This window comes from Fibroporia radiculosa, assembly GCF_000313525.1.
Source record: "Fibroporia radiculosa TFFH 294 genomic supercontigs, scaffold1465, whole genome shotgun sequence".
Lineage (NCBI taxonomy): Eukaryota > Fungi > Basidiomycota > Agaricomycetes > Polyporales > Fibroporiaceae > Fibroporia > Fibroporia radiculosa.
Genome location: NW_012133306.1, coordinates 80,438 through 99,441, shown reverse-complemented (window position 1 = coordinate 99,441; position 19,004 = coordinate 80,438). Strand labels below are relative to the sequence as shown.

The window sequence follows — 19,004 nt, the reverse complement described above, 5'->3', positions numbered from 1 at the left end:
AGCCCTTTTTGAAGTGCACTATCCAGCACTCGAGGGAGGAGAGGCGGGGGGAGAGCATGCATAAGTCGCCCAAACACAACCGCAGACGGGAACGTCACACCGTTGAGACTGAGCTTGTTCACCGACCCAAATGTAAGAGTGACATGGAGGAATATTTGGGCGTGTAGTTGCCCACTCTCCCATTTGCAACGCCAGAGATAGAGAAACTTGACTCGGGGCAGCTTCTGCATCATGCGCACAGCAAACGACCCAAAGTTGCCAATTGACTGTTCTAGATCGAACGAGACTGTTTTGATGGCACCACATCGGCCGGTGTGCTCGAGCAGTGTATTTATCAGGCGACACACCTGCTTCTTATCCATGCGCCCCATGTCAAGTCTTTCATAACTGCGAAAGCGACATCGGGCATACCACCCACGACACACCTGGCCCAGTTGTGGCGTGTAGCGGTGGCTCCCGTCATCCGCAATGAGATCAATGATGTGCTCCCATAACTCTGTTGGAAGTTGGCTCGAAACCATGGGGCAAATGTCGCATAGTTGGCTATCCGTCCGCTCGGCGATGGATACGTCCCAGCACGACGCTCGCACGTTGCTGTCTATCCTGCATTCAACAAACCTACGCGCAGCAGAGGGGGGGTACTCACCTCCCTCAACTGTAGTAACGTTCTTCAACTCGTCTCTGTCTGCCGTAGAACGGAAATCTTGTGGGATACACGCTAGAAGGACGTCCATAGGGGGAGTTGCCATGTGCAGTAGTAGGTGGGTGGGTAAGATACACAATCTGACGTCCTCGACATACATCCAGCTATTATAGCTATGCACATAGGCTGTGAGCATCAGCTATGTGGTTCAACACCATGCGTTCAGAAGGGCTTCCTATCAAACCTTACCGCATTGAACCTAATAGCACATGATTGAAAGTGTATCTGAGGCTAGACGGGCCGTAAGTAAAACCAAAGCCATCATGGTACAGTCCCGCTGCGATGAAGCATTGTCTCAACTATACAGAGCTCGAGGACGAGAGGCGGAGATCTATGCAGTTCGCGGTCGACTGTGATCAACGATGGTACGTACGTAGCACATTCCTTAGCACACATCGGGCTGTATGTGTCTAGTCTCATACATATCGAGCATGGCCTCACGCTTACACTTGAACCGCGTCGCGAACATATTCATCGTCCGGTGCAACTTCTGCCGACAGTTCACTTGATCAAACCACAACTTGAATGGGTAATTATGAGGTTTGTATGTAACGTATAACCACAGGAGCATAGAATACATACCTCTCCGTGTAAATGCCTCGCGAGCCTGCAGAGAAACATGAAATCCTGTGACACTTGAGCTTTGCACACCTACATATGCTTGTCACGTCGGAAAGCAAGTATGTATCTTCTCTACGGTGAGCTGACTGCTAGGCGTTGCAAAAACACGGAAGCTTGAAGCGATATTGTTCAGCGCTCTCGACGGCCTGGTACGCCTGAATAAGTAGTCCCTGAAGAATGTGGCGAACAGCAGATCTGTTCTTTCCGTGAACGTCGGAGAAGACTTGAAATGTATCATTCAAGTTCATGCAGGGTTCACATCAATGTTCAGCGGGCCACGCTCCCTCACCATGTCTTTTACTGCAACATTGACTCGCGGATTGCTGCAGTGATAGTAGACAGGTGTTCATCCCCCTCACCGACACCAGCGACAGTGTCGACCATACGCGTTACGATCACTCCCAAGACCAAGACACAAGATTGGTGATTCAAAGGCTCACTGAGCGAAACCATGAGTCAAGCATCGAGATTATCCCAGGTCTTGGGAGGTGGGTCGTCGGTTGGAGCTCCACTTCATGCGATTGATTCGACGTCCGCCGACCTGCGCGTGTGTCCGCTGAGAGTGCTTACTGCGAACACTGGTGCCAGTGAAGAGTGTGCATCGGGGAAACTGGGCTTTGCAAAGAAACCACCATTTGTGAAGGAAGACACCCCGTGCGCCACGACCAGAAAGGACCAGACTGTCTTGATGGCACTGCATCGGTCGGGGTGCTCGACCAGTGTATTGATCAGTCGATACATCTTCTTCTTGTCCATCCGCCACATGCGCAGTCTCTCATAGCTACGAAAGCGATATCGGTCGTACCACCCACGACACACTGGGCTAAGTGTTTGCGTGTAGCTGCCGTCGCAGTCATCTTCATCCGCGATGAAATCAATGATCTGTTCCCATAACTCTGTCGGAAGTTGGCTCAAAATTATAGGGCAGATGTCGACGAGTTGCATACACGCCCGCTCGGCAATAGAAGCATCTCAGCACGACCGTCGCACATTGATGCCTATCCTGCATTCAACAAATCTACACATAGGAGAGAGGGGCCATTCACCTGCTCCAACTGTAGCAACGTCCTCCAACTCGTCTCTGTCTGCGACGAAATGGATATCTTCTGGGCTACACACTAGAGCGACGTCCATAGGGAGAGTTGCCTTGTGCAGTGGTGGGCGGGTGGGTAGGACACAGTCTGACCCCCTCGACTTGGAATAGATATTATAGCTGTCCCTAAACGCTGTGAGCGTCAGCTATGTGGTTCAACCCTATGCGCTCAGAAGGCCTTCTTATCGTATTGAAGAACCTAATAGCACATGACAGTAAGTGCATCCGAGCATGCACAGCGTGCTGTGCAAGACTAGCTCGTACGCCACAGTCCTGCTGTCATTACGCATTGTCCGAACATAGAGAACTCGAGCACGATCTATCCAGCTCGCGATCGACCACGACCCACGATGGTACGTACTTACGTAGCACATCCCTCAGCACGCATCCGGCTGTATGCGTCTATTCTCATACGTATCAAGCACGGCCTGGTGCCGGCTGTTCCACCTCAGGCGCGAACGTATGCATCGTCCGGTGCCAATCCTGCCAGCACTTGACTGAATCAAACTACAGCTTGAAGGGGCGATTACGGCGTCTGTATGTGACGTGTGGGCACAGGAGCATGGAATACATACCTCTCCACGTAAATCCTGCGGAGAAACATGGAGCCAATCAGCAGCTGCCGATCACCCATGTCTAGTCGGACGCTCATAATATTTAAGCTCCGAACACAATGAAAACCCGCTGTCTCCTGGGAGCTGTGTTCGACACATGTTTGCTACTCGACTTTTGGATATTACCCGCGGTGAAGTGCAGGAAGACCTGTGGACGCAACTTCCCAGAGACTCACCAGGGTTCTCGACTAGGGCAGTGCGCTATGCGCTCAGGAAGTGACCCAAGGGCATCAACATTCCCGGGCGACAAGTCCAGCTTTCAGGCGGCACTGTTGCTGCACCAGGCTACCAGCTAGGCGATATACAACAGGCTTTTGTATTTTCGAGAGGACGACTCGAAGTTCCTTTGCACGCATGGTCAATGGAAAATTGGACGGAGAGCGGAAGAACGCAGTGACTCCAACTTCGACCCGGGCGAGGAAGGCGTCGGGCCCATGTCCTTCAAGTTCGCGCCTCGCCCGTCATCGTAATACTCTTTCCTCGTACAAAGTCGACTTGCAATTCCACGCCTGTTTTCATCCTCTCCATATGAGGCTTTCGCTTTCTCCATGTAGCATAATATCCTCGGCTCCATTCCACTGGAACTAGTGGGTGCACCTTGGGTCAATCCACATTCCTCAGCAAACGCGTGCAAGCTCTCTGACGATTTTGCACCCCGCTTATCGAATAGAATGGTCATCACATGCAAGGTGCACAGGTGCATTGAGGTGGCCGACCGGGATACTCAGAAATAGCGTGCAGCCCTCGCGTATGTGAGAGGTGAGGGCAAATCACAGGGGGGTGCACGTACCTGATGGAGGAATCTTGAAATCTCGGTGTGTAGTCTCTTGTTTGAATACTGGCCAATGGTGGCAGGCGTGGAAAGTGCAACGCTCGACCGTCACGGCGAAGGTCATATTCAACGCGGCACAACGATGCAGGACAAACTCCATGCTCGCCAGCCTCACCCCGCATACCTACCCCCGACGCTATCTCAACATGTCCTTTTCGAACTGCGCGAGATTTGTTGTATTACGAAGTAATTCCTAGTCCTATGGTATCGTATAAGGGGGCTGCGTCTGTGCTGATACTTACCAGGAAGACGTGCATGTATGGAGATAGGGGCAGAAGAACTTTTCGTATACATTTGGTGTACATTCCACCATCCATATTGACTGCCAGTCTCTTCCAGTGCAAAGTCTTCCATTACCCTCGCCCAATTCCTCGTCCCACAATGTGTATGTGTCCTTGCCTGCTGGCTGCCTTGCGCTCTGAAAGCCCCCATTCTCCAGACATCGACTTGGTATGAATGTACAAGTACACCACGCACGCCGTCCGCTCGGCGCGTGCGCGTCTGACGCAATGTGCAGCGAAGCGCACAGCAAGGAAAGATCCTAGCGCAAGTAGGCAGTCCCAGTCGCAACATGTGGCTATTCAGATAATAGTACCCCGTCGAAGCGTTTGGTTCACGACGCAGCGGAATTTCATCGATTAACTCGTGGCCCACACTCGAGCTGGTCATCAACCAAGAAATGAGTGTGTTGTCTGCGCCTTCTGAGCCGATTCAATAGAAAGTGCAACCCCCAGAACCTTTCTGCGGAAGCCTTCATTTCTAAGACGGTAAGTACGGCTTATTTGCTCTTCTCGTTCTCGTCGATCTGATTCTAATGTCTGTACACACCTAGTATGACTGAGACCATTGTGCTCAGAGGTGGGTGGTATGGATATCTGTCCCGCGAGCGTGCCTTATTAATTCGTTTCATTGGTTCTCCAGGATTTGGTGGGGTGTCGTTTTCTTCCTTCTATGCAAGTACACTAGCAAGTCCTAACGTGTGTTGCTCCGGACGACAGAGATCCGCGAGGCGCTGTAGAAGCCTGTGTGTGTGGCACGTTGCGTGTATCAGAAAACACGCCCTATCGGCCACGCGCCCATGGGCATGCGTGCGGTGTATATTGTGTTATCTCTTCTGCTTCGCTGCGGAGTTAGAGTGTTGGAAATGAATGCATGAATGGCCGGGCACGCGTCTTCTCTTCGGACACTGCTCTGCGCGAATGTTGTGGCAGTCCGCACAGCAAAGAAATGTCCGTTTCCCCAGCAAGGAAAGACCTATTGTGCGAGGGAAGAAAGGCTAACTCAATTCAGCTCTCGCCTCTCCCATCCCTTTCCATAGCAAGCAAATTACAATTTGCTTGCTATGCCAACCATGATTCAATATCTAACCGTGCGCGCGCTTGTATGTGCTTCCAGGTTGTGATATTAGGTTCAATACGATAAACAGCTCTTCTCCAGACATCGGGGCTGTATGACCTGACAGCGAACGACTTATAGGCCGAGGAGTGGGCATCTGAGGTCCTCTCTTGCGCCCACCATATGCAAATGACGACTCCGCCTGCGACCTTACCTCTTCACCTCGATACACAATATGGCGAATCAGTACCTAGGCCAGAAGTCAATGGAAGGGAGGTACTCTGTGGAAATAAAGACAGGGAGCGCATGCGACACTTACAACATGCGGTATCGTTGAACATTGTAGGGGTAGACGACAAAGCTGAATCTTTAGGGTCTATGCCGAACACTGCCCCATTGGATGCTGATGTGTCGCTTGGGCATTCGATTCAGCTTCCAGTTGAATTGTGGGAGAAGGTGATTGACTATCTGGCGGATGGATGTCGGGGTGGCAATGGGAGCTGCAAGACATATGAAGCCAGGCTGCAAGTACTAGGAAGGGTGTGTCGGGGGTGGCATGCCCGATGCCACTTTCGTGTCCTAGAGAGGATGGATGTGTGGAAGATGGACAAGACAGAGGTCTATAGCCTGATCAGCTCACTGAAGCAGGACCCTGAGCGCTGCCATGCCATTACTAAGACAGTCTTATTCCATTTTCAGAGGGAGTCGATGAGCATCTTTGGGACGTTTGCTGTGTGCATGGCACAGAAACTGCCCCGAGTCAAGTGTCTCGTACTGTTGGGGTGCCAGTGGGACACTGGACAGTTGCATGCGCAGGTCTTTGTCCACATCACTCTCGCATTCGAGTCGGTCACTGTGCTCGAGCTCCAGGCGGTGCGATTCCCTTCTGCGGTAGTGTTTGGGTGGCTCGTGCGTGCGCTTCCGCGGCTGTCGTCCCTCAAATGCTGGAGCGTGTTCTTCGAGAGGCATGGCTATGTTGCGGGCCGAATCTGGGAATTGCATCCCCTCCGACTTGACGGCGCCGAAGTGCGGCACAGCGACGACGTCGTTGACTTCCTCGTCTTGATCGGCACACAACTACGCCACCTCGTCTGGCGTGATCTGAGCTCGGGAAAGTGCCAGGAGCTTCTCTCTGTGATTGCCGAATCGCTCTCATCCATGCACATAGACCTAGCTGATCCTTTGTCCTTTCGACGTGAGTCGTCGAGGCCATTTGTGGATGCAGTTCGAGGCCGGTTGACGTCTTCTAGAAATGTTTCCCTCAGGTTATCCACATAATCTCACCCCAGCTGTCAACCTGCGCGTCCTTTCGGTCTCTTCCGACTTCGAAGACTTGAATGGAATGGCAATGATTTTGTCTCGCTCTCGCCCGTCCCTTCCGAAGCTGGTCGAGATTACGATCATCTCAATCCCCCATCACACCGAGACATATTCCTCATCAATTATCCAGAACAAGCTCGATGAGGTCAAGACGGATTCGTATGCACTTCTTGACCAGGCTTTCTCTAGTCTTCAGTATCCCGTCTTACAAAAGGTCACCTTCGAGCTTCACTGTGTGACTCGGCGCAGCGAAGTGATGGAGGTGATATCCGAGGAGTCCTGGGAGAGTCACGTTGCATCAAGGCTTCCTGCTCTGCATGCCAGTGGACGACTTGTGTGAGTAAAGATTTGCGTGAACCCCACATTGCTTCCATCTGTACTCACCCTTATGCTAGGTGCTCTGTGTCTGTTTTAGTGCATAATGATTTGGAATAGTTCTCGCAATGTACTTCTGGCTTCCATTCCGCCATCTCCGGAGACTTGTTGCTTTGTCCATCGTCATGGCGCCGTATCTGCGTGATATAACCACGTTCGTGAGAGCTACCCACGTCATGTTTTACCCACTCCATTGCGAGAAGTCGTAATCCGTGGGCTACGTAAGTATTCCTGCTTTTTTCTTTGTGCAGCCCTTGATCACTCCACTCGCCCTCACGCTTCGTGCCGCAGTTCATGCGATCGCCGGGCTCTTCGAACGCGCGGTCTTTGATCTCCCTTGGTGCCTCAACCTGCTCCCTGGCCGCTTCAACACTCAATCTTCGCTCACATTATGATCCCATCCGTGTGCGTGATCGTATGCGGCTTCTGCGTGTTCAGCGCGATACAGTTTGATAGGCAACACGAGTCACCAGCTGTCATGGTCGCGGGACCTGAGGGAGACCGCCGCTCTACCTCTTCCTGATATATGATACGACGAGTTGATGTCCGGACCAGAAGTTGAAGGAGAGGAGATGCATAGTGGGAATAAAGACAGTGAGTGAGCACAACACTTTCAATATGCACTATTGCTGGACTTCATAGGAACGGATAGAAATGCTCAACTCTTACATGCTGATCATGAATGCTCCCTGCCGAAGATTGCTCGACCGGGAGTTGGTGAGTCCCTTGAGAATTCGATCCAACTTCCCATTGAATTATGGGAGAAGGCGATTGTACATGCTTGTATGCGGCTTCAGCATATTGAATGTACAGTCAGCGCGACAAGGTTTGATAAACAGCGTGAGTCGACTAACATAGCTGTAGGGTCGTGGGACCTTAGAGAGGGCATCTTATAAGCGAACTAGAGCAGGCACCTGGGGCAGTGCGTGCCCACCCTTGCCTATCGTCTGCGGATGTCGTCTTCACCTGCTACTGCACCTCACATGCGATCTGATGAATTGGTGCCTGGACCAGAAGTCAGGGGAGACGAGATGCATGATATAAATGGTAAGTGTGTCTCATTTATAACGTGGATTATCATTAGCTAGACTTTGCAGGAACCCCAGGAACTGGTTGCATAGTGCAGCCTCTCGGGTCTGTTTCGCGCGTCCCTTCAGCATTGAATCCAGATTCCAACTCAAGCACGGGAGACTACTGTGACGTTTATTCCCAATTTCTTACACGGAAAGCGCAGATCCCCGGACATTTCCTCACAGGCACTATTGAGCATTCGATCCAGCTTCCCATTGAAATATGGGATAAAGCGATTGATTATGCGGTGGAGGACACGCATAACGGAGCCTGGTTACGAAATTTGGGGTGTGTGTGTCGAGGGTGGTATGCCAGGTGCTGCTTTCACGCCCAAGAGAAGCTGGAGGTGGAGTACACAAACAGAACACAAGTTTATCACCTGGCCAACACGCTCACAGAGCGCCCCGGACGATGCCGTGCCATTAGAGTGGTCTCATTCTATTTCTTCAAGAGGTAGACTGACGGGTTTGGGTTGTTTGCTGTGTGCTTGGCACTGAAGCTTCCCCAGGTCGACACCCTCAGCTTCAGATGTGGGGTCTGGAGGCCTTATCAACTACATCCGCAAGTCTTCATCCATGTGACTGTCGCATTTGGGTCAGTCAAGGTCCTCACGCTTGAAGATATGATGTTCCCTTCGGCGTTAGTGTTTGGGCAGCTTGTGCGTGCACTCCCCCAACTCTCCTCCCTCACGTGCCGGTGGGTGGGCTTCAAGAGCAGCTACGATGTTGTGGGCCGAATCTGGGAGCTGCATCCCCTCCGACTCGACACCGTCCAAGTGTGGGACTACGATGACGTTGTCGACTTCTTCGTATCGCGCGGCGCACGCCTCCGCAGTCTCTCCTGGAGTGGGGCACAGCCGGATATTTTCTCGAAGCTGGTCACTGCGACTGCCGAGTCGCTCGTATCCCTGCACATTGGTCAAGTGCATGTTTCCTCCAAGGATCGTGAGTTACGGGCCGTTTGTTGATGACACAGTACATTGACGCCTTTCAGCTATTCCCTCAGGCTTTTACATTGATCTCACGCCTGCTCACGTCAACCTACATACCCTGTCGATTTCCTCCGACGTCGGAGATTTGGACGGAGCAGCACACATTGTGTCCCGCGTGTCTCTTCCCAGGCTGAGAGGTCAAGATCACGTCAATGCTCTATGACAACACTTCGTCCGAGTCAGTTGTTCAGAGCAAGCTTGATCAAGTCGACAAAGACTTCTATACACTGATCGACCAGGCTCTCTCTGGTCGCCAATATCCCTGCTTACGAAAGGTTACCTTCGATTTGATTTTTCCGATTTTGCGTAGTAATGTGATAGGTGTAATAAACGAAGTCTCTTGGGAGCGTCAACTTTCGACAAGGTTTCCTGCTTTGCATTCCAGTGGGCGACTTGTGTGGGTAAATTTTACATGCACCGTGAATTGTCTCTGAACTCCCCCCATTTTTTTTTCTCCCGATGCTCACTCGTTTTCAAGGTCTTCTGTATCTGCTCGGGTACACGGAGGGTAACAATATTCGCATTTTTCCTTGGTTCCGGTTTCACCCCCGAGATTTGTTGCTGTATCTACCCTCATGGTGTCACTGCTTCGTACTCATCTATAGGACACTGTCAGTCCACGGACACGTTGACGTGTCCTGTTCCATGACTTATCCTTATCCCTCAGCAACCGTTCACATTCTTGCAATCTTACTAAATCATCTACGCGGATATATCTGATGTCATTTGTCAAGGTCACCCGCGGAACAAGCTCGGTAGTGTGGCGCTGAAGCGTCCATGCGGCGCAGCCGTACCGGTTTAAGCAACACACGTACTGTAATGTCGTGCAGACTATATGCCCTGCTCTGAGTATTTGCATATTAGGGACCGTCTAGATTCTTGCCACCGGCAGAAGCCTACTTGCGTATATGGCACTTCACGCGCATGAAAGAGAACGGGTAATCGGATATCCCACCGTCTCTCTCGGTTGACTGCTTAGTTAACGGATGAGTCTGCTATCCGGGCCCTGCGCTGCTTTTGCGAGGATATCGATAATCTTATAATATGATAGTATAGTCCTTCGCAGCCCTGGTCGCTCTAGTTGTGTGCAAGCTTGTATGCGATTCCACCAAACCATGAATTACGTAGTAGGCGCCAGTGCCATAAACTTTTAACATTGAAACTTGAAACTTGAACCATATATTGCGCGATCTTTGCTAATATATCCTCTTCCTCCTCCTCACGACCAGAACCATAGGTCCCGAGAGGACACCTTTCACAGGCTGAACCATCATCGCATCGTGCGCCTTCCTCTTTTTCACCATCTGTGAAATCATCTGTGAAATCATCTGTGACCCTCTTCGGTTTGCTATACAACAAATTGGTTTCCGACTCGGCAGTCGAAGGAGGGGATATGTGTGACGCAAACGGAGATAGTGAGTACGTGCCATTTTTGCCACACGCAGTACCGTTGGACTTAACAGAGTCGGACAGCATAACGCCGTCTTTCGTGTCAATCCCAAATATCGCTCCACGAGTCTCTCGAGCATTCGATCCACCTTCCGCTTGAATTATGGGAGAAGGTTATTGATTATCTGGCGGACGACTGGAGGGATGAGGATATGTACGGAGCCTGGATGCGAGAGCTGGGGAGGGTGTGTCGGGGGTGGCACGTCCGATGCCGCTTTCGTGGCCAGAATCTGCTGGATGTTCACAAGGATATGGACAAGACGCAGACATATCGCCTGATAGACACACTGAACCAGGACCCCGACCGGTGCCGTGCCATAGAGACAATCTCGTTCAGCTTGGTCAAGACGTCGGTTGGCATATTTGGATCGTTTTCTGTGTGTATGGCCATGAAGCTGCCTCGAATCGAGCTGCTCAGACTCCAGTGGTGCGAGTGGGTGGCTGGGCAGCTGCACGCACAGGTGTTCGTCCATATAACTCTCGCGTTCGGGTCTGTGACCATGCTCCATCTCAACTTCGCGACATTCCCTTCTGCTTTGGTATTTGGGCGGCTTGTGCGAGCGCTCCCCTGCCTTTCCTTCCTTAGATGCCATCATGTGAGCTTCGAGAGGCCCTACAATGTAGCAAGCATTGTGCAAGCGCGGCGTCCCGTCCGACTCGACACCATCCATCTGATGGACAGCGATGACGTTGTCGACTTCCTCGTGTCGAGTAGTACACATCTCCGCCATCTCTCCTCCTATGAATTAAACCTGAGTAAGTGCTCGGAGCTGCTCCCTGTGACTACTGAGTCGCTCTCGTCCATGCACATCGAGCTAGAGCGAATTGGTCCCAGAGAAGGTACGTTGCCAATATCATTTGTTGAGCGGTATCGGCTGATGTCTTCTCTGGACGTTGTCCCAGCCTTTCCAATTGATTTCACCCCAGCTGTCAATCTACGTATCTTGTTGCTTACTGCCGAGCTCGAAGACATGGTTAGGGCAGCAAATATCTTGTCTCGCGCGTCTCTTCCCAAACTGACCGAGGTCACAACCACGTTAACGCTCTACGATGCCAGATCGTATTCATCAATTGTTCAGGACGCGCTCGATAAAATCGACAAAGACCAGTATGCACGGATTGACGAGGTTCTCTCCGGTCGTCAATACCCCGCCCTACAAAAGGTTGCTTTCGATCTCGTCTCCTACGTTCCACGCAGCAAAGTAAAGGATGTCATATCCGAAGTCTCCTGGAGGAGTCAGCTTTCGTCATGGTTTCCCGCGCTGCATGCCAGTGGACGGCTCGTGTGAGTAAAATATGTCGTGTACTCCAAATTCCACCTTACCTCTACTGGTACTCACTTGTATCCTAGGTCCTCTGTGTCTGTTCGGGTATATGTGGGGGAATAATGCTCACAATTTCAATACGCCTAGCGCCAACGTGTATGACCCTGTACGACATCTACTTGGTTCCGCGAGGCCCTATAGAAGTAGGAGCCCATGTGTGTGCCCCGGCGCACATATCGGAAAACACATGCAAACATATATAGGCTCGTGGGCGTACTATATGCATTGCATCGTGTCCTCCCAATCCAAAACACGGTTGAAGAGCCATGGTCGGGTCTATGATGTGGGCCTTGCGCTACGCTACATTTGCGAGGATAGTACTGAGGCATGGCTGGACTCGTGCATGCCGTTATGTGCGTACGAACATGCGGTTTCAGCCTGCCGAATTACTTCATTGTGACTAATTGCCGAAGTTTGTTAGCCGAATATCCACCGGAAACTGGCCGCGAAAGATCCCACGGCGGCTGGATTGTACATGCAAGGAATACTGCAAAAGGGCCGGCCAGAGGCTCCCGATGTGCCACGCTTGTTGTCTGAACATGATGTTCAATGTCTGGGCTCCGAAAACTGAGAGAAATTTCGATCTCTCCCAGTCTATGTCCGGTGCATGTTTCGCGTTCGGACACCATGCTTTGCCCATGGTGAGCACGTGTTAGATCACGTGGTGGGTCGTGGCTCCCAAGAGAGAACACTTAAAAGCAGGTTGGGTATTCATATACTTCTCTCCGCTCAGCGACCGCAGATGTCATCTCAACCTGTGACCCCACCCCTTGGTATGCCAGAAGAACCAGTAGTCGAACCCGGAGCGCCGTCCTGGAATGCTCCTATCCCTGAGCGAATGCTTGCCCAACTATTAGACATTTGTCCTGTGGTGTCGCGCTCTCTTCCAATCGAATTATGGGATGAGGTGCTTGGCTATGTGTCGTACGATTGGAGATGCGACCTCCGGACCCGCGGGTCGCGAGAAGCCCGGCTGCAAAAACTTGGGAGGGTGTGTCGGGGATGGTACGCCCGATGCCGCTTTCTTGTCTGGGAGGAGTTAACTATGGCTTCCTATGTCAACAACAAGACGCAGATGGATCGCCTGATCAAAACACTGGACGAGCAGCCCGAGCGGTGTCGTGTAATCAAGGCGGTTTACATCCGTTCGGAATTCCTCTCCGGGGGCCTCCTTGGGCCGTTCGTTGCGTGCATGGCACAGAAACTACCCCGAATACAATCGCTTGAATTCAGACGCTGCAAGTTGGCGGCAGAGCAGCTGGGCGTGCAAGTCTTTCGCGATGTGACTCTTACATTCGGATCGGCCACGGTGCTCAAGCTCTTCCGTGTGGATTTCTCTTCTGCGATGGAGTTCGAGATGCTTGTACGCGCGCTCCCGCGGCTCGTCTCCCTCACCTGCGATGAGGTAGACTTTAAGGATCGTCGCAATGTGGTGGCTACTGTCGGAGCGCTACATCCCCTCCGACTCGAGACTGTTGATCTGTGTGGTTGCGATGATGTGATCGACTTCCTCATGTCGACCGGTGCCCGCATCCGCCAACTTTTCTGCATTAGCGCAAACCTGCCTCGGACGTTCTCGAAGCTGTTTGTGGCGATCGCCGAGTCGCTTTTGTTCCTGGATATGTATGGCATGTATTCCAGGTTCGATGATGGTATGTTGCCAAGGCGGTTCATTTATCACACAGTGCTGGCTGACATATCGTCCCTCAGGACCCCCACTTCTTTCCCCACTTGTCAATCTGCGTACCTTGTCATTCCTTCCCAAAGATATGAGACATGTTGTCCATGTGCTGTCTCTCGTGACTCTTCCTAAGCTGATCGAGGTCACAGTCAGAATAAGGGTACTTGATATTCTACAACTTCCTCGCAAGCTTGATCGTGACTGCTGTACATCAATCGACAACGCACTCTCTGGCTCTCAATATCCAGCCCTGAAAAGGGTTATTTTTCATGTCGTCCTTACCGAGCGGGGCGATCCACAGACAATGTACGAGGACTCCTGCGCGCGTGAAATGTCATGCAAGTTCCCTACACTGCACGGTAGTGGACGGCTTAGGCGAGTACTTTACCGCATATCAACGCCGTGACCTTGCTCTAAATTCCACGTCGTTTCTACTAGGACTCGTTCATATTTCTTTAACTATGTCAGAAGCGAGTACTGAGCATTGCCCCGGCTTCGGATTTTTAATATATACATCCACCATGACAGCATTACTCTCCGCTCATCAATTAGCGGAGGGGTGGGTGGAGGGCCACGAAGAATGGAGTGTGGGCATTGGTGGCACTGATGCATACGAGTACGCGAGAGGTAAGCTCAGCAAGCGTCAGGCCTGTGGGGGCCTGTTTGCTTAGAGAGCGTTAGATGAATGAGCTCAAGTGGCTGCGAAGCCGGAGCTGGGTTGTGTCGGGTGCGCTGCAGAGTGTGTGGAAGCTATCCTTGTCATGGAGAAAGAATTTTGAGGAGCCAACGAATAAAATTTGGAAAGAATAGTCGGAGAAACCGCTTTTCATGAGAGGGAGACATTGGTGGCATCGTGGATATGTCTCAGGCTGGAACTTGGTGGAACTTGAGCCTTGGTGATCTGAGTGCTTTGAGATATGTATGCGATGGGGTTGTCGCATGCAGTCGTTTCCTCACTGCCAGATGTTGATGGGAGCTTTGTGCGAATTTATGCGATGAATTTGAGGCAAGTCATGTTGTCTTGACACTCTGGTTCAGAATATGAGGACGACATGGCGATTCGAATTTTGGACGATGGATGTACTTAAAGTTATCGCACTGTGATTCGCAAACGCGTCGACGCGCGCATCATATGACCGAGAATGATTGAACCGCACGCTAGCCGGTGTGCAGCGGTATCAATTCAATTATTGGGTGCCTATCCTTAGGATTATCAACGTTTCTAACTTCTAATGCGGAGATCAATTCGATGAAACGGCATTGTTATCAACACTATTATAGCCTGGGTGTAGCCGTCTGCGATGCGTTTCACGCTGGAGGAGGATACATATATTAGCAAAGACCGCAAGGTTTGTGCTCGGAGTCACTGAGGCGCCGGAGACGAGTCTGAACTTCCGTCCTCGTTTCACACTTTGTTTTAGTATAATACTCTTTCAGATATACCTGCCATGTAGCTTGATCCCTCACTGTTCGTCCCCTCACATTTACCGCAGAACGTAAGGCAGTATGGCCAGCGCCGCGGCGATCCTCTGCGCCTTGCTCTTGATTGCGTTCGTGCGGGCGGTCGTGCAGAGGAAGACAGATCCCGTGTGTTATCTTCCCTGTTCACCAGCTACTGGAAATCCCTGACTATGAGCTCGCAACACAGATATATCGTATCCCGACCGTAGGCGGGTCGTCGGCCCCTCTCCTCTCATATAGGACTGCCTTCAACTTTCTCCTTCATGCGAAACACCTCATCCAGGAGGGATACAGCAAGGTATGAATCCATGCCCGCATTCAGGGACATGCGCTCATGGGCATCGTTCAGTACCCGATCTTCAAGGTTGCAATGTTCAACCAGTGGATCGTGGTCGTCAGTGGTGCAGAACTGAACGAGGAGTTGCGCAGAATTCCTGACGAGGACATGTCATTCTTTGAGGCTGCCGAGGAGGTGAGGCACTGCACATTTCTATCTGAGAAGTCGTATTGAAATGACTGTCGGATGACCGAAGTTGGTCCAAGCGAAGTATACCATCGCTCCCGAAAGGCACGAGTCTCACCTCACGGCGATTCGAAACCAACTCACGAGGAATATTTCGCTTGTGCTGCCGGATATGATCGACGAGATCACAACTACGCTCAAGGAGCTTGTACCGGCAAAAGGCGACGGCAAGTCTCCTTGGAACAGTTTTTGACAATCTCCACTTATTAATCGATAGAATGGGTCGCTGTTCCGGCCCTCGAATCCGTGAGGAGTATCGTGATGCGTACGACTAACAGAATCTTTGTCGGGCTCCCCCTGTGTGAGTAGGGTGGCGGTGCTCTACGTTATTGACTTTATCGTCTGAGACCGCGTACATCAGGTCGGGATCCCGAATACATCGAGATAGTGACGACCTATTTGGATGGTGTCATGAAGGGCTGTGCAATCCTTTTTCTCTTGCCAGGTTTCTTGAAACCGTAAGTCTTTGTTAGCTTTGAAGAAGGTAGACATACTGAATGACTCATTATTGAAACCGGTATAGGTTCGTCGGGCCTATACTACCTTGGGTAAAGAGATCGATTCGACGCCTGTACCCAGTTTTGGCCCCCACGGTCAAAGAGCGAATAAGACAGCTCGAAGAGCATAAGAAGACGTCGGTAAGCATTTGCGTCATTGCTTCGGGCTACACGTCTTGGTGCTGTGCAACATCTAAGCACGCTGTCAGGAGGACCTGACGATGTGGACGCTCGAAGAAATGGCAGACTTCAAGCAAAGAGATCCGATTGAGATATTAACGCAATGTACCCTGTCATCCAACGCTGTGGCGCTTCATACTACGTCCCTTGTGCGTATATACCAGCGTACGTCTTTCTGGGCTAACATTCTGCGACTTGGCCTAGACAATGGCTCATGCACTGTACGATCTGGCTGCCCATCCCGAGTACATCAAGCCTTTGCGTGAGGAAATTGAATCAGCTATCAAACAGGAAGGCTGGACGAAGGCCGCAATGGGCAAAATGTGGAAGGTCGATAGCTTCTTGAAAGAGTCATCGAGAGTGCATGGAGTTACTGTGTGTGCGTCGTTGCTATTCTCAATGTCTCTCGACTAGCGAATTACTGAGCACCTTATGGCTACTTGTAGTTTCTCTGATGCGCAAGGCGGTAAGGGATCTGACGTTATCTAACGGGACATCCATCCCCGCGGGCTGCTTTGTCACTGCAACGACAACATCTACGCACATGGACGGCGAGCTCTACGACAGACCTGAAGCCTTTGAACCTTTCCGCTTCTCTGATAAGAGAGCACAGGAAAACGAGAAGACTAAAAATCACTTTGTTACCACTTCATCGGGTTTTCTGCTTTTTGGCCATGGCAAACATGCCTGGTGAGTGAGCATTTAGCGGTGTTCGTGTATTGGAAGTAGCATGCGTCATTTCTCATTTTCTGTATGTCAAACAGCCCCGGTCGATTCTTCGCAGCGAGCCAGCTCAAGCTTATATTGATCATTACCGTCCTCTCTTACGATATTAAGTTTGCAGATGGAAAGCGGCCAGAGAATGAACTCATGGCCACCACGATCTTTCCTAGTAGGAGTGCAAAGATGATGTTTAGGCTACGACAGGATGCTCCTGTAGCATTGTAGACTATTCCAAATCTGTCCACTTTACAAGCACTTACTACGTTGACTTGATACTAACTTACTTTATTCTGTCGTGTTCAACTAGTACGTTTGTTTCTTGATCAGTCTCTCTGCCCCCCCTCAACAGACCGATCAGGAGACTGGGGAGCTGCTTGCGCAGGTCTTCCTTCATCTCACATATGGGTCAGCCATTCTACTAAAGCTCTTGGAAATGATGCTCTTTCTGCAGCTGTCTTTGGGTGGCTTGTGTCTTAACCTCCCTCTTATGCAAGGATGTGCGCTTTGAGATGTACCGTGACATGGTAGGCCGAATTTGAGTGCGGCATTCTCGCCGACTCGACACCGTTGAAGTGTTGGACAGCGACGAATCACATCCCACCGCACTTTAATCCGCTGCTTCTGTCGCAATGGCATCGACAATTTATTCGACTAGTAGCACTGTCGGTTCAGGGACATCCATGTCTCATACATATCTCGCCTTTGGCAGTCGTTCAAACTTGCAAAATATTTCATGTTCCCCTCGCCGTCATAGTGTTCTCTATGCTTGCGCTCTGACTGCTTACATTTGTACAGTAAAGAGTGTGCTGATATGTATGTATTCACCCAGCTCTTTTGATGATTGCAATCTATGCAATTCATGGCAAAGTGTGAACGGGTATATGAAACTAACTGAGATTTTGAAGACCGAAACGAAGCCTGTCTGTCTTGTGCGGAGTCCAGAATGCAGAGGATATGCCATCACGCTACAGTAGTATACCGTGAATAGCTGGTGCCGGTCTGCATATGCACGAGGATTCTTCAGGCGTATTACAGAAGTGCCAATCAATTGCTCATTAGGCAAAATGAATCCCACCTCGGATTCGAGAAAATGATCTGCAGAGTGGCAGCGACACCTGGCAGTAAGGTCCAACAGATATCCCTGCATGGAACGATTATCATAGTTGAGCGCTGTGTGCGGTCGCCACTGCAAGGCATGAGTGCACTGTCACGGTTTAAATGACCAGAAAGAAAGCACTCGAAGATACCTCTGACGATCGGCGGAATAGCAAATCATACATATGAACCGCACTACCGAAGACTTCTGCGAAAAACACGACTCTAAGATCAGAGGGAACGCACAGTTCAGAACGCCTGTCCATCCATGACAACTTACTGCTCGCATCCTAGTGCCATACCAGCTGTTCGTCTGCTCTCTGCCCGTTGCGCTTCCTCCAGCACCATCCCTCACGTTCTAGACATCCTCATTCCGGACCTCCAGGAGAAGAGATTGATCTCATAGATAAATTTGAAGATTGAAATTGAATAGGTGAGTCCTGGATTGCAACATTCACTGGTGCATTTCTGATCAGTGACCCCGCACCATGCAGCCTGTCCATGTCAGGGCTGGCATCGCGGGACACACGGAGGGCACTTCCTGTGTAAAATGACCGTGCGAGATCCAGTACACGGCTACGACCGTATGCTCCAGCGTTGAGGCTGAAGACTATGTAGTATGCGGTCATTGGTAGACAAGGACTCGGATGCATCGATGATGGACAAGCGCACCTCAGCCCAGGAAAGGAAATGGCGGCCGTCTGCGCTAACCCGTGTTCGGCCCTTTTGTTTTGTTTTGTTTTTGTTTTGTTTTTGTTTTGCTCCTTTTATTGTCCTCGAGGGCCTGGCTCTATGTAGACAGAAAGGTACGGTACATATACGGGCGTGACATGTTCGGTTTCGAAACGAATACACTGGGCGCGACCTGGGGAGCAGGGTGTGTCGGGGCACGGCTGTAGTACACTGAGTGGCCGAGAAGTTAGTAGTAACATGAACACCAAAAATGAAGAGGTATTACAGTACACTATTGGTGCGGGCGTGGCGAGTCTGCGAACCCGCGTTCAGCTCATGTAAATTGAGGATAAATAGAGAGAGAGAGGACAAGGCGAAAGGGAAAGTAAAATAAAAGAAGCAAGAAAAAGGGGCCCGCCAGTGAAGGGTGGGGCGCGGCCGGT

The 19,004-nt window shown here is 51.0% G+C and overlaps 6 protein-coding genes across 6 annotated transcripts; 5 read left to right on the top strand and 1 right to left on the bottom strand.

The window, feature by feature from the left end:
• Positions 1–18: 18 nt before the first annotated feature.
• Positions 19–734, bottom strand: FIBRA_02926 (uncharacterized protein; the record flags this gene model as incomplete). Its single annotated transcript, XM_012324773.1, has 3 exons — positions 19–28; positions 88–598; positions 647–734. The coding sequence occupies 3 exons, from the start codon at positions 732–734 to the stop codon at positions 19–21; spliced, it is 609 nt and encodes a 202-aa protein (XP_012180163.1).
• Positions 735–5,387: 4,653 nt separating this feature from the next.
• FIBRA_02925 (uncharacterized protein) lies at positions 5,388–6,858 on the top strand (the record flags this gene model as incomplete). Its single annotated transcript, XM_012324772.1, has 2 exons — positions 5,388–6,393; positions 6,449–6,858. 2 exons carry the CDS (start codon positions 5,388–5,390, stop codon positions 6,856–6,858), a joined length of 1,416 nt encoding a protein of 471 aa, XP_012180162.1.
• A 988-nt stretch (positions 6,859–7,846) lies between these two features.
• FIBRA_02924 (uncharacterized protein) lies at positions 7,847–9,118 on the top strand (the record flags this gene model as incomplete). The annotated part of the gene is made up of 4 exons (XM_012324771.1): positions 7,847–7,940; positions 7,982–8,256; positions 8,473–8,908; positions 8,958–9,118. The coding sequence occupies 4 exons, from the start codon at positions 7,847–7,849 to the stop codon at positions 9,116–9,118; spliced, it is 966 nt and encodes a 321-aa protein (XP_012180161.1).
• A 1,537-nt stretch (positions 9,119–10,655) lies between these two features.
• FIBRA_02923 (uncharacterized protein) lies at positions 10,656–11,792 on the top strand (the record flags this gene model as incomplete). The annotated part of the gene is made up of 3 exons (XM_012324770.1): positions 10,656–11,244; positions 11,308–11,689; positions 11,756–11,792. The coding sequence occupies 3 exons, from the start codon at positions 10,656–10,658 to the stop codon at positions 11,790–11,792; spliced, it is 1,008 nt and encodes a 335-aa protein (XP_012180160.1).
• Positions 11,793–12,471: 679 nt separating this feature from the next.
• On the top strand, positions 12,472–13,816 carry FIBRA_02922 (uncharacterized protein; the record flags this gene model as incomplete). Its single annotated transcript, XM_012324769.1, has 2 exons — positions 12,472–13,381; positions 13,440–13,816. 2 exons carry the CDS (start codon positions 12,472–12,474, stop codon positions 13,814–13,816), a joined length of 1,287 nt encoding a protein of 428 aa, XP_012180159.1.
• Positions 13,817–14,916: 1,100 nt separating this feature from the next.
• FIBRA_02921 (uncharacterized protein) lies at positions 14,917–17,019 on the top strand (the record flags this gene model as incomplete). The annotated part of the gene is made up of 11 exons (XM_012324768.1): positions 14,917–14,997; positions 15,059–15,169; positions 15,221–15,343; positions 15,405–15,579; positions 15,612–15,695; positions 15,756–15,852; positions 15,918–16,032; positions 16,101–16,220; positions 16,276–16,450; positions 16,518–16,761; positions 16,836–17,019. 11 exons carry the CDS (start codon positions 14,917–14,919, stop codon positions 17,017–17,019), a joined length of 1,509 nt encoding a protein of 502 aa, XP_012180158.1.
• Positions 17,020–19,004: the final 1,985 nt, after the last annotated feature.